General features: G+C 45.3%; 2 protein-coding genes across 3 annotated transcripts in view; both read right to left on the bottom strand.

Moving 5' to 3' along the window:
* RFX7 (regulatory factor X7) overlaps window positions 1–7,257 on the bottom strand; it is a 50,975-nt gene extending 43,718 nt beyond the window's left edge. The window contains exon 1 of the mRNA XM_050309963.1: window positions 7,015–7,257. Within this exon, the coding sequence (XP_050165920.1) occupies window positions 7,015–7,163 (149 nt within the window). The 5' untranslated portion in view covers window positions 7,164–7,257. The remainder of the gene's footprint in view (window positions 1–7,014) is intronic.
* Window positions 7,258–8,554: 1,297 nt separating this feature from the next.
* MNS1 (meiosis specific nuclear structural 1) overlaps window positions 8,555–15,397 on the bottom strand; it is a 55,828-nt gene continuing 48,985 nt past the window's right edge. For both annotated transcript variants that reach the window (XM_050309956.1, XM_050309955.1), the window contains one exon: window positions 8,555–8,713. The gene's annotated coding sequence lies outside the window, so the exon portion shown is untranslated. The remainder of the gene's footprint in view (window positions 8,714–15,397) is intronic.

Raw genomic sequence — 15,397 nt, 5'->3', positions numbered from 1 at the left:
GCATCCTACTTGATGGGAGATAATCCTTTTTCCATTAAATCAAGAAAGCATTAAAATTGAGATACTGGCTAACTCCATTTAGAACACAACAAAACAAACTCTCAAAATTCCCGAAGATCCAACAGAACACCACAAACCATGCCATCAGTTCCAGAATTTTAAACTTAGGGGTTTCCTCTCACTGGATTGAAAGTACCAATGTGTGCTGGCCTTTTGCTTGGGTTCTTTCTGGGTGACAGAGCACCCACTGCTTTTTCATCTATTCAATTCACCTTTTGAATCACCTGCTGATAACTCTTCAAACATCCAGTCCAGCATTCTACTTGGACTGCTTCAGAGGCAAGCTGGAAAGCTACGTCCATCTCCTCACCACAGTGTAAAAATAAAGAGTTCCCTATTTATATATGAGGCTTTGTAATATTAGATATTAGAAAAGCTTGAACGAAAAATCCAAATTTGGATCCTGATCTGAATTTTGCAGCTCTGGCCCTCCTCCAAATACTTCTGTTTGGCAAGCGGCAGAGTAGAGTAACAAGAGAAGGCAACATACATAAGTTATGGGATCTGTGTAAAAACATTAAGCTCAACCCCTGCTCTCAAAACTACACACACACACACACACACACACACAAAGACTAACAAAACCACCCCAAGCTCCAATTAATTAAAAGATTAATCAGTGCTTCAATATAAATCTGACCACCCAAACCCAAGCCGCACCATCATCTCACCCAGTTACAGTACTTTTTCTGATTAATTTATACAACACCCAGGAACTTTTAGTGGGGGTTTTCAAGTGTTCTTTTCAGCGGAGATTTGGATTCCTACTCAGCAATGGCACACAGACACATGTGAATCAAACAGAATTGCCCCAAATGGCAAGAAACCCAGCTATGGAGGCCTGGGATGACAATCCTGCCATTCTGTGCTTATTAAGAACTCATTAGAAATGCTGCTCTGAATCACAGTGTCACACAATCTGACTTGCTTCGATGAAGAAACTCCAGCAGTGGAAAGTAAAATGTTTATGAAACAAAGAATTGCGTATGTTTGATGCTGTGAAATCAACAATTTAATGCACTCTAATGCATTTTAAATGAACACCAGTAAAACTCCAAATCTTTTATTACTTGAATATTGTTTTCCCCCATATACTTTATTAGATTCAATTGTTTCAAGAAATGAAGACAAAACCCACAAGCAAGAGTGAAAAATCCACTCTTCCTACAAGCAGATTCATAAAGATGTTTTTTTCCTGCAAAGCTATTCCATCCAACTCAGAGGCAGGATTTTCAATAAAACCTCAACTCCATTCTCAAAAGGTTACATAAAGGTCACCATTCATTTTATTCAGGTTTATTTTCTAACCTTGTAAAAATGCCTGCAGACCAAATTGGCTTCCACACCTGCTGACCTAGAAACTCCACCACCGTGGTGGCCATGCCCCTTTTGGAAAGTTGCTTCTCCTCCCACACTGGCCTGGCACGGATTCCTGCCGCTGACCTGCTCGCTCCTGCAGCCGGGGCACAGGGCAAGGCTTTCCCAACACCACAGGGATGGACTTGCAGGATAGGAAATGCTCTTGAAGGAATCCTTCTGGGGGGGCTTCCCCTCAAAAGATGAGTTTCCTCTCTGCAGTCACAGATAAAGGGCATACCTGGACCTTGTTCAGGGGAATGAAAGGTCTCCGAACAACCCCCAGAGGCCACCACCAGGAGAAGTCGAGTTGAAAAAGTGACAAATGGTGTAGGATTTACTTTGCCCAAATTCATGAGATATGCACCACAGATGGTTACACTCTGGCACACAGTTTAAAATGTGTTGACAGTCAAAGACAAACAGGCACATGAACTGATCAGACGGATTGTTTTATGGAAACATCTTCCCTAGGAGCTGGCCCTCACCGGGGAGGATATTGTTTTCTCCACAACAATACATTTTCTGCACAACTTGTACAGAACCAGGTAGAGTGAAATGAAACAAATTCCACTTTCTGTTCCTATCCATTTGGGGAAGCAGAGTGTGAAGTAGAATGACATGCTGCTAAATCCTTTGCCCAAGGAGGCCTGACCTTCCCTGAAATCCTCATGAACTCTAAAATATGGTCCACAGTTCAATTTTTTCCTATGTGTTTGACTACTTATACACCCTATCAGGAAATACATTTGGGACAGACAAGTCTTACCATCACCTACAAACAATGGAACCAAAAAACCTGGGAAAACTGAGTTAGTGCCAAGAAATCTTCGCAGTTTTACATAGCATGTCTTAGCTGAGGGACTCAAGGTACTTTTTCAAAAGATGTAAACACATTTCTGATGTTGATTCAGTGAAACAAGTGCAGCCTGTACACCTGTCAATGATAATTATTTGCTTTCCCTCACAGAAATCAGTAATCTGTAACTGAAAAATTATAAATTGTGTTTCCCACCTCTAACAATGAATTATCCAGGACGAAGAAGGGAATGATGGTGCATTTTGGGCTGGGGCACAGAATAAGCACAAAGAGTCTGCAATCGGTTAGAGGAAATTTTGAGTTCTCCACTCAGGCCACGTAACAAAATACCAAGAGTTACGATGGGTTTTTTTTCTCTTACTGCCTCCCTTTCCCAAGCTACAGAAAATAGAACGAGAGAAAACACAGATCTTCAGATTAGTCCAGCCTGACTAAAATGTATGTTTTAAAAAAATACATAGAGGGTCTTACAGGAATCTCAACTGCAGAAGACAACTACCAAAAAGGTGTGTCCACCTGCTTTGCTAAGAGCCTAAAAAACACACCCCTTGAGCCTCCCCCTTCACTGCCAGGCATTTGATTAAAAATATCAAGACTGTCAATCATTTTTTCTGCTGACCTAACTATACAAATAAGTAACAATTCCTATAATGAGAAACCTCAGTGGCATTTCCCAAATTGCAGAACATTTGCTCTGCCAACAGCTAAGTGATGATCCACGCTTGCTGACAATGCCTAATGAGGAGTGATGGATGCAACTGCAGGAGGGAGCAGGAATGATGTAAGTCCAAGAAAGAATGGAGCCTTCCAAAGATTAGAAAACACTGGTGTAACAATCAGCTAATCTGGTTTTCTAACACGATACCAAGAGCCCAAAACTAACAAAGGCACAATTCACCTCCCACTCCTCCTCCAACACGAGACAAACTGGGCCTTAGGACATGTAATTTCGGCACTGCCAGGCCCAGTTCATGTGGTTTTCCATTACAACTTCTAGCTAGAAGAGAGATTTGAGGACAAAAATTATGGGTCAGAAACCCACACCCACGTCCAGCTGAAATGGCTGCAAATGCAGTGCTTTGTGTTTGCCACTCCACACTGCCAGGTCCTCAGCCTGGTTTACACACGAGACACTGGGGAGGGGAAGGAGAAAAATTAATCTCTCGAGCAGAATTACTATATTCAAATCCTAACAGATGCCTCTAGGACAAAAAGAGCTGAGATGCAGGCAAGGTGAAAGAGGCTGGGGCCAACCCATGCACAGATGCAAGCACCAGATTACTGTTTACAACAGTAAACAAGTGCTTATTGAAGAATCATCACCAGTTATTCGCAACAGTGAACAAGAAAACAAACGTATCCGTTCCTTCAGCGTTTGCAGCTACTGAATTTTGGATTAATACAGTGAGAGGGGGGATTAAATTGCCTAAAACTGTTGGTTTTTTTCTTTCACATCATCGAGACAGACCCTCAGCTCACACCATCCTCCCTATCTCAATCCTTGTGCCACGCTGCTTTTACATCCGTACTCTGCTGTCTTTGGCGATAAGATATTCTTTGGCAACTCAACGCGACATTGAGTAGACTCCGTCTTCCCCACCATATGTCTGGGTACAGAAACATCGTATACAAATAACACACACTCAGTAATACAGTACCCTCACCCGAAGAAAATAATTGAAACCCCATTAGTCTATATGCTCAGACAGCTGACTAGGGAGGTTTTCCCGCCTCGGGCTCCAACGTCTGGACAAAAAGCTATTAATAAATATGAAAGCTTTAACGAATCTAAAGGGAAATAAAAACAGGCAGATTAAGGCCCAGTGTCCAGCGAAGACCAGGGCAATTTAGAAACCCGCCCATCCCAACACTAATCAGCCAGGCTGGGCTCCCAAAGACGTGTTCTCCCCGTCTAGACTCCTAATCCATCAATGGGAAAAGACATCCAGTATTATTTCTGCCCACTTCACCCACACCGTAAGAACATCCAACTGCCTCAGCAACTCACATACACGGCACCAAACAAAAGCAGACACCACTTTGCTGCATGTGTTCAAGTGGAGCAGGCAGGACACAAATAGAGTGAGACAGTGATGAGCTCAATTACTGTAACCAAACAGCAGTTAAATACCTGTATGTGATGTTGCAGTGCAAACAAATACGTTCAGATTTGTTTTTAAGCACAGCTCAGTCACTCTTATATCTTCCCCTCCTCAGTTCAAACTAATGGTCACATATGGAAAAAAGAAAAAAAAAAATCACCCCAAACAAACAAAAATGAACAAAAGAACCTCAAAACAGACTAGACTCCTAGCAAGCACATTTTTAAGTCTTCAGTACATATACTGACTGTGCCTGCAAATATAACCAGCAGGACATAACCTATTGTTTCAATTTAAGGGATTCCACATGTACACAATTACTTAAGATGTTTTTGTCAAACTACGTTTTAATTTAACAAACAAAATAAAATAAGTATGAGTTGAGGTAGTGAATACCTCATTGTCCCACTCGTGGCCTGCATCACACTCTATATTTATATTTGTCTGTACAGGGGAGGGACAAGCACAGACTTGTTTGTGATCTTCAAGTCCAGTATTTCAGTAGCTGCTATATTTTGCTATACTACTATTTTCACTGACAATACAACTTGAATACTGAACCCTTTAAAAAACCAACCAAACAACAAAACAATAACAAACACAGCCAACTAAAAACCTCCATCCACTATGCACAAACATGTGTAGGAAAAAAGGAGGTGTGGGGAAAACAACAGAGAAGCGTACTAATCTGGATGTGCTAAACCATTTGGGAAGGAAAGGAGGAATTGAATGCACCAGCCTGCCAGCACATGCCACTGGCACGGCAGGGGAAGAGAGGAGGAAGAGGAGGGAAGGAGAAAAGAGGAAGCTCTCCTCTGCACATTACACTTAGTTCTATTAAGAGCAGTGCACTGCCATTTTCACAACCAGCCTTCCACAACCTCTCCTGATGTTTAACCATCACCAGCACCCACTGAACAGAGCAGTAGACCCAAGGCTTTCCACTGTTTACTCGGGTGCAGCGTGCACATCCCTGGCAATGTTCCTCATCCTTGCTGCTCCAAAACAACCGCCACATCTAAAGGAAGATGCAAATTAACGTGAAACTCCAGCCTCGAGTGAAGACTGCTTGATCACAATAGTGAAACACAAGGTTTGAAGACATCAAAGAAAAGGGTTTCTTATAAAAAAATAACCTTATCTTCAAATACTGCATTTCAACAGCACAACCCACAGGGGACGGATGCTGCCTAAAAGCAGCAGGGAAGTTGAAGCCCGGTGCAGGAAACAGGTAGGCAGGAGGAACACCCGGGTGGAGGGGAGGAACGCCTGTTAAAGTACCAGCAGACAGGGCTGCAAGGTGCTGGCAAAACCTCTGCTGGTCACAGGCACTTGGCACCAGGAGAGCCACTCACACCGGGGAAAACGCTGCATTCCTTTGTACCCAACGTGGGCTTGGGCTATTCATCAAGTTTACCTGAATCAAAGAAGCAGCTTTCATTTCAGAGGCTAACATTTGTGCTCTTTTTCCTTGAAAAGAAAACCCACAATAAAAGCAGAGGTTTTACTTAGTAGCCATTTTGTCTTCAACTTGGACATGATACCTAATCTGAATGCAATGTAAACATGCTCTCCCAGGCTCATTTCCAAACAGCACGGTTCATGCAAAGAGAAGAAAATACGAAAAGGCCATCACTAAATAACATAATAAATTAGGAGGGTGTGAAAATTTTGTGATCCAAACAGACAGGATATTCTGTAGTTCATATTCCTTCTCTAGGTCACATTGCAGAGAAAACCAAAACAAAAGGTAGCAAGTGTGGATTAAGCAGAATGAACTGTTATTTACTGCTTAAATAAATAAAAACAACCACCACGCCAATAATAAATACCAAGCCAGTATATCCCATACAATGAAAGAATTGGAAGGCAAAATTATATGTAGATTCTCTTTCTTTTCCAGTTACATCCATTCAAACCACACAGTCTAACTGTAATATGACGTAATATGCAAGCCAGATCAGTACGTTTTTATTGGGATGAGTACATGTATAAAATATACACGGTGTGTGTATATAAAGGAAAACATTATATGAGTAACCTGTATTTACAACTCCCAACTTTCACTATACTTTATCAGCACCCTCAGCCAAAAGCAGCTTTTAAAAACATACATAAAATACAAATGCTGCAGGTGACAGCCTCTTGCAGATTTTTTTTTAATAAAAAACACAAAGCGCTTTATTTGCAGTAAGCTACACTCAAGTCACACAAATGCACACAAAATAAAATTCTTAAGTCAAATGCCGGTTTACTAGGATTTTTCTTTTAATTTTTACGGGGGGAAAAAACCAACCAAACAACAAAACAACCTGGATTCCTATGCAGGAACTTGCAAACCATCACAAGTTCCAGCCAAAACTGCATTCGAACTGCCCGACTGGGACCTCGGGAGAGCAGAGGGTTTCCAGGGAGGCTGGACAATCGCACCCTGCCCGCCGGGCTCCGCATCCCCCGCCGCCCCAGCGCCGCGCCGGGGGCTCCGGGCGCGGTGCAAACGCGGCCGTGCGGGAGCAGCGCCCGCGGCAGGTGCCCCGCACACGGGGCCGTCCCCGCCCCGCGGGCCCCGCCGCGGACACGCGTGTGCCCCGCGCCGCCCGCACAAAGGGGCCGCGCCCCCCCCGCGCCCGCGCAGCCCCCCGGCCCTGCCTCGGCCCCGCGGGGCCCGGCTCTTACCAGATGGAGCTGCGGATCTTGTGCTGCAGCGCGCTGGCCTCGCCGCCCTGCAGCCCCGGCACCAGGGCCGGCAGGGCCCCGCCGGGCGCGGGGGTGCCGGCGAGCCGCCGCGGCGGCTGCCCGCCCTCCGGCTGCTGCTCCTCGGCCATGGGGACGCGAGCGGCGCTGCCCGCACTAGGCCTCTGCCGCAGCGCTCGAGTGAGTCGCCTTCCCCCGCCGCCCGGGGGACATCACGGGCGGAACCCGTCCCGCCGCTACGCCGCAGGATGGCGAGCCCGGCCCGCGGCTCGGCGCATGGCGGCCCGGCCCCCGCAGCCCCCGCGCAGGGTCGCTCGGCGCTCCCCCCGCCCCGCAGCGGCAGCGGCAGCAGCACCTGGCCCGGCCCGCCCCGCCGCTCCTCGCCCCGCGGCCGCCGTGCCCGCCCGGCCGCGCAGTGCGCAGGCTCGGCGTGCCCCACACACGGGCCGCCCCGACGAGGGGCCGCGGCCGGGGGCGGCGAGCGCGGCCGGGGCGGGGGCGGCGGCCCCGCCGGGAGCACCGGGACCCCCGCCCTGGGGAGGGGGCACTGCGCCCGAAGCGGCCCGGCGGCGAGAATAACACATACACGCGTGTCTGTGTGTGTCTGCGAGTCCGTGCGCGCCTGTGTGTGTGTGTGTGTTCCACGGCGGGCACGGCACACGCAGCCGCCCCGGTGTCCGGGCGCGCCGCAGACACGTGAAGCCGCTGCGGCGGCAGCAGCATTGCATTACATCAGCTGCGGCACCGCGGCCGGGAGCGCCCCGCAGCCGCGCCTGATAACAAAATAACAAGTGCTTGGCGTGTCCCTGGGGGAGCCCAGGCCGGGCCGAGCCGTGTGTGCCCTCAGCCTGCCCGTGTGTCCCCCGCACATGAATGGGGCCGGGCTGCCATCAGTGCCGCCGGCCTTTACCCACAACCTTCTTGTGATCAGTGTTTTCCCAAAAATTTAAGCTGCTCAGCTACCACAACTGCTTTCTGTGGACTATAGGCACAAGCTGTATTTCGGCTCCTGGCATCGCGGCTTTCCATGAAAAAGCCTGAGGAACTGCAAAACCTTGGATAGTGGGGGAATAAATACCCAAATTTAGGGACTGTGACACAAGGTGGCCGTTATTATAGTCATGATTAGGAGTTGGACTCAGTGATCCACGTGGGTCCCTTCCAACTCTGGATATTCTATGGTTATTGTTTCTTTTCCCACCATAGTCATGGTAACAAAGCTCAAGTTGCCCCTGTGGTTGCCCCTCTTTTCCCAGTCACTCCAATTCTGGTAGTGTTCCCACTGGAATTCACAACTTCAGCCCACTGGGCAGGGGCAAGGACACTGGGGGGCACCCTCTCTGACAGTGGTACACGAGGATGAAGGAGTGACTTCCAAGCTTGTGCTGATCACAGAAAACGTGGGCCTAAAGGTGACTAATAATGTAAATATACACACGGAGACACAGCATTGCTAAATTTAGGAGGTGAGTATTTTGTCATCAGCCAGAGCGAGGCCTTTCAAAAATAAATCTTTGCTTACATTTCCACTGCTCCAAAATCAGAACGTTAATAGCGATGACAATGATGGTGATCTTCCCCTTACCAAACCTCTCATCAGAAGCACAAAAAACAAGATCTCTTGTTCCTCCCTCTTATTAAAAACATTTTTTAACATTAATTGGAAATTTCTGAAGGTCATCTAAAAAATAAAGAAGAGAAAAATACAAGTAAAAATTGTAATCAGAAGTAAACATATAAATAGTCAATTTTACATCCCAAACTGCTATGCTTTTTGCAAGAAAACTACATCAGTGTGCAGGTGAACTGGCACGGGAAGGCAAAGGTGAATGTCCTTGGTGATATTTTCTAGTTTTGTGCCAATTTCCACTTAATATCAACACAGCCAGGGTTGCCTCTGTTGAGATCTTTTGTTGGACTCTGTCACATCTGCCTGGCCAGAACTTAACCCACAGAGCCATTAAAGCATTCTGAATATCCATCAGTCCCAGATTGAAATCACTGACCCTACACATCAGAATAAAGTTCAACAGATGTGCATCATGTTTGCACGGTCATGGACTATTATAATACATGGCAAAAATATGCAACATTTTAGTGTCGCTTTCACTATAAACCAGCAACTGGAAGACAAGTTTATTATTTAGTTCCTCATGAATTTAGTTCCCAGCCATGTCAGCTTGTAATCATGTTTATTTACAGCTATGTGGGCATCATAGGACAAAAAAAAAAAAACCAGTTAGTCACTTCTCTTCTGCAAAATCTGCCATGCCGTGCCGGGCTGGCATGCCACTGCCACCCTGAAATCATACCAGGTGTTTTACGGCAGAATGGGATTAAACTGGCAGAGAGATTAAACAAGAGGGCCAGACTTCCAGGTTGCATTTTTGTGGTGAAAGTGGTCCGTGGGCCTCAGAAGCTATGTCTGTGCTCCCATATCTCATCATCAATCCATCTTTTTAAAAAAAAAAAAAAATTCCTTTTTCTGTGCCTTTTCAGTGTGAAGCCCTTCAACTGTAAGCCTGTTCCTAGAAGGCCCACAATAAGATTCCATAAAGGCCTAAAATGAGGTCGGAGTCCCATTTTGTCTAAAGAAGAGATTTCCTTCTCAGGCCTAGCAGTAAAGAAGAATTCAGCATTTTTTTACAGCCTGATACTGGGAAGAAATGGGGCTGTGTTGTGCTTAACTACAGCCCAAAAGCCCACACTCTGTATTTCCCTTCATGCAGTAGGTAGGCCCGTAAATGGAGGCCACACTGACTCCTACACAACCACTTAGACTTGCCTTGTTTTGTAGATCCTGCACCTGTGCAAAATGGGCAAAGAAGGTGGCAACTTATATGCACTTTCTGTGATCATATATAACTCCAGCAAAGAACAAATAAATCCAGAATTATTGTGTAAACAAAGAACTCTTGCTGATGGAATTAACTTGAACATATTGAGGGGATTTATTTAACAGCTATGAGAGGAACCTGAACTCAGATGGACTGAGTGGACACCTCCAGGGAATATCATCCAAGGAATATCATCCAAGGACCTTGCTGTACCTAATGTGCTTGTACCTACTGGCCCTGAAAACCTCCAATTGATGCAGGGATCGTGCTCCTTGTCAGTAGTGTATAAGAAACACACCTAAAATAATGCACAGGAGTTAATTTTAAGTCACATTACTCTAAATGAAGGCACGTGTGTAACTTTAAGCATGTCAGAAACATGACCAGTATTGGCAGGGCCGGGGTCTTTCTCATTCTTTCTCATTTTCCAAATGTCTGTCCCTACTGAAGAGCGCAGCAGCTGAGCTCAGAGCAGGTAGGCTGGGGGCTTCCTCTCTCCTTCTGCAGACAGATTGTACATGTCTAGAAACTGATATTGCTGCATTAGTTCTAAAATTCCTGTCTTTTCTAACTCAAAAGCACTGGAAGTCTCCTGTACCAGACAGATACATTCCTTCCAGGATGATCTTCAACAGAATGGAAGAGCTGCTCTGGGGAAAGAAAGACCTGGCTGCCTGCAGGACGATGATCTCCACCGTGTCATCCTGTGACAGGTGGGAGCCAACTCCATTTTGCCAGGTCAATTCTAAAAAACCGTGTTCATTTTTCCTCCATTTCTGGAGCTTGGGATCTAACACAAGCCCTTTTTGAGGGGAAGAAGTTGTACTTAAATACTGCCTAACCTATTTTCCAGGATTTTCCCTGTTGTACTTTAGCGTGGCTTTGTTTTGTTTTTTCTACCATTATGAATTGTGTCTGACAGTCGGGGAATACGGCATCTCCTGCTTCCAAGGAGGAATGCCTCGCTGCCCTTTCTCCAGCTCGCAGCCAGCACTGAGGGGAAGATGCTTTTCCCGCTCTCCTGTCAGTGGAGAGGGATCTGCCCTCCTTTGTCTAGCACAGGGCCAGGGACCTGCACGCTCAGAGGGCAACCTGAGGTATGAGGCAGATAAATAATGAAATCTCACTGTCTTTATCCTCAAGACAAACATGAAACACATTCTGTGAGGATAATTGACTTTAAAGGCTTGCTGAAAAAAGACACTTTCAAAAGCTTTAAAAGGCAGTTCACTGAACTCCATTTTGATGCCTTTTTGCAACTCTCCTTCCCTAGGGATGTCTGTCTCTGTGTATCCTGAGCTATGCCCAAGACATTTCTCTCTGGTTCTCTTTGTTTTGTTATCTCCATTCATGTGTAGCACCTGTAAAATGAAAGTGCAATAACTAGTAATTCACCCAACAAATTTTAATGAATACTTCAGCTTTTATGGTTTCAATTATTTAAAAAAAAAAAAAAAAAGGCAGTTTACCTGGGAAACCTTCAAACTCACATCATCCCAACTCACAGGAGAAACTGGGCTGTGTTCAAACTGGGCAGTGAGAAGGGGGTTACTTTAAGCATAATGAAAACCTGCTTGACCAGAAATTTGCCAACCTTTGCTGGGTCTTGCAACATCTGTTTGGAGCGGGTGCAAGGTTGTGTGGTGGGCACTATGGCCACTTGGCAAATAACAGGAAATGTTAAAAAACTGCCAGGGAAGTCTGAGATAGGCCCCATTATCATGAGTCCTTCTCCAGCAAAGAAAGAGCATTAACCACCACTCTGACTAATGACAGAAAGTCTTCTTGGCAACCACAGTTCCAGTTGTCTGCTTTGCCGTCCATTCAGGCATTGCACCTTGCATGGCAGTCTGAGGGTGCTAATGGAGAGGTGTGCAGCCCTTTCTCTGGGCAGATGGGGCTGATCATCAGGTGCAAGACAGTAAGGGCCCAGGCTCCTATCCTGGCTGTAGCTCACCATGCCTGGTCAGATGAGGAGAATGACATTTCGTTGGGGTAAGACACAGGTCATTTGCATTGCATAAGTCATGATAACCAGATTAAATTCCCAAGGTTCATCCATGTTCCTTGATGATACAGATAGTTTGCAACTTCATTTCTGTAGATTGCCTTTTCTGTATAGTAAATCTTTGTCTCAAAGTAATGTTGAATTGGCTCAGCTTCTGAGCTTGAAAAAATGGAGTATCGTGTTCCTAGATACTGTATGCTTGTTTTCAAGCTGGAAGAAGTTAATAAGGTAGAAAAGACACCAACTATTACAGTCTAAGAAACCTACTTAGAAGGAGACAGTGGGTCATGAAAGTGGCGCTTCAGACTGTCCTGTACAAGGCTGATCAGTAGGAAGGGCTGTCACTGAAAAAAATAGCAAAGTTTGGTACTTGACTGAATGAGGTTTTAAACAGAGACATCCTTCAGTTTTCAGGGTTGTTGAATATTTGATGCTCCTGCAGGTAGAAGCTAGGGGGGGAAATATTTACAGTCAGACCCCTATGCAGGTGCCTGATCTTGTCAGTTGTCTCTTGTGCTGACCCAGAGACTTGGTTTTGGGGAGATTCTGACAGAATCATGGCCAAAGAGGGAGAAATATATACAAGTGTCATGTAACAAAGCAATAACACTGGTCTTTTTGTGATTCTTTTCCCATTTGAGATCCAGTAGTAAACTGGAAAGGCACAAGCATTCAGAATCCAACATTGCCTACCTGCAGAATGGCTTGAAAGCAAGGAAGGGGCCAGCTGCAGTTCACAGGGGCCTTGCCACCTGCACAAAATCATGACCCAAATAAGCCTGACATAGTAATGCGGTGGCTCCAGGTATCTGACAGCAGGGGATGGGAGAGCACCACATTCCCAAATGCAGAGCCACATGGCACAGGAACCATGAATTTTAGCTACATTGGTCCAAGTTCTGGATCCCCAGATAAACTATGGGTGTCCTTAATCTTACTGCTGCCTGAAGGAATTCTGGAAGATTTCCAAGTCATACAGCCTCCTGAGAAATTTGTTTGCATTTTCCCCTGTATGCAAATTGGCGAGGCAGCAGCGATACACAAGCGCTTGGGATTGTGGCATTGCCCTCTGATTCCCATCTTGAGAGCAGGCAGCATCCTGAAAGATCAAACACCAGACTGAGGACACATTAAGGATTTTTGTTCTCAGAGAAGTTGCCCCCACAAACGGGGAAAAGGCAAATGCTACCTGCATATGATGAGTGTAGAGCAGACAGGTAAACACACACAACAGTATGATGTTATAGCCTTCCATTTTGTCTTCTTTCAACTCTCTATCCCTCACAAGACAGTGAGGTGTGCTGTCAAAGACCAAAGCAATCACAGAATCACAGAATCAACCAGGTTGGAGAGAAGACCTCTGAGATCATCGAGTCCAACCCATGACCCAACACCACCCTGAATCACATCTCCCCACTACTGGTTTATGCCCATGTGGTTTTAACCCTTCAGTTCCTCTTGGTCAAAACTCCAGTCCTCCCCCTGCTCATCTTCTGGCTGGCAGCTCCACCACCTCTGAGCACCACTTCAGGACTCTCTTTTCCACAAAAGCTTTTGCCCCAAGGGCTGCTCAATGGACTCTTCACAACCTTTCTGCCAGCAGTGCCTGCCCCTCCAGCCTGGGTGGCTGCTGGAGGCATCACTGCTGTGCCTGGGAGCAGTGCTATCAGTGCCTCATCAGGACGCAGCAGGAAACGTCTGGCCTCCGCTCCACGACCATCTGCTAAAACCAGGCCTCCTCTGGCGGGAGTCCAACACAAAGTAAACAGAGTTTCACAGCCAGATTTCAAACAGCAAAATAACTGAGAAATATGGCTCACTGCTTCTGGTTTTCAAATTCGAAACATGGAAGTCCCTAGAAGCAAAAATCCTTTATGGATCCTAAGACCTCTTGGTTGCCAAATGGATCCATTGCAGCTAACGCTGGGGAGAAAGTGCAGTGATGTAGCAATATTAGTTAGCTACACCTAATTAGTTCAGTTTATGCATTCGGTAATTTTTAAGATTCTTTCTTTCTCAAGATCAGTGATGGAGAAAAATAAATTTGTTAAACTGCAGATTTCAGCTTGCGATATTTGTATGGGTAACAGTATAGAGAGAAGAATTCTGAATCTTGCTACTGTACAATATTTTTCATGGTATAGGAGAGAGAGAAGGACTCAATGAAGTGTGAAAGATTTTTTAAAAGAACAGATTGCCATGTCTTTTAAAATAGGTCAAGTTTTTGGCCTAGTTTCCTTTAGAGTATCCCTTAAAGCAATGAGGTTTGAATATCCATGACAGTGCTGTTGCTTTCTCGTTTTTTGCCATGTCTATGTGTGGCTGTAGTTGTAAGGCAGAAATGTTCCAGCATAAAACTACAATGGCAAAGTCCACATGTCTCAATTTGTGAGCAGGTTACAACGAACAGTAAATCTCAGCAGTGGCTGCATTTCGTCCTTATGTGTAATGTTATTCTGAAAGAAGTGACTGAGAAAAAACAAACTATTAAGAAAGGTGATGGCCAGTGAAGACAACACCTGCAAACCAAAATCCTGTCAAATGTGACCTATTAACTCTCCAAATTTCGGAAGGTTTGCACCATTGTTTGCTTTCCACCTTTAAATTGATTAAATCAATTGATTAACTTGATTTAAGTAGAAAGAAGAACTATAACAATGACATTTAGATTGAAGATACACAAGATAGCACTTACAAGAACAACTAAGGCCACCTATGCTGACTGGAGATAAAATACATCAATCAGCTGTCAAAGCAAAAAGAATCTGTATGTGTACATTTAGATTCTAAAAAAGGATGCTCAAGATATTTAAAGAGGGAGGAAATTCTGCATGCAAAATTATTTAATATAGAATAAATACCATCTGTCTTCTGTGCACAGAGCAGTCTGGTGCGTATATTTATGGGTGCATCTTTGCTCTGTGAACACAACAGGTATAATGCACATGTATTTATGATATTACACAGACTTCATTATACCACACAATACACATACCAGTAACTGCAGCTGACCTTCATGCAGCTCTATGGAGTGAGGCAGGACATGAGGATTTCCTCTATCCCAGAGCCCTGGAAAAAGGCCAGGTACAAATCAAGGGTGGTTGTGTTTGGGGAATACAAGGACAGGACTTGTCACTTTAGAGACTCTCCCCTGAGGCCGAGGTGGGAGCTCAGCACATCCCTGTTAAGATGCAGGTTCTTCTCCCCACTAAGCTGATCCAACCTTTGTTTGGTACCTGATTCTGCTCTACATCCTTTGCTGAACAGCCAGTGTGAGCTGTTACACACGTGGCTTTGTGTGCACACTTTGTGTCATAAAAAGGCTCAAGAAGGGGAAAGAGGAAGTTTCTTTTTGCAAAATATCACAAAGTGCAGGAAAAGTCATCTAGAGAGCTCCTAAGGATCCTGATATGTGAACAACTCCTTTTCACATATTACCCCCACTACTTCCTGCGAGACAAGAATATTACACACACAGGTCTGGTTTGAGTTTTCACGCTGACAGTTCCTCCCAGTGCTG

Source organism: Myiozetetes cayanensis, unplaced genomic scaffold (genome assembly GCF_022539395.1).
Source record: "Myiozetetes cayanensis isolate MyiCay16 unplaced genomic scaffold, myiCay2020 scf14, whole genome shotgun sequence".
Taxonomy (NCBI): Eukaryota; Metazoa; Chordata; class Aves; order Passeriformes; family Tyrannidae; genus Myiozetetes; species Myiozetetes cayanensis.
Note: the sequence above shows the minus strand (reverse complement) of the source record. Positions and strands in the feature narration are given on the sequence as shown.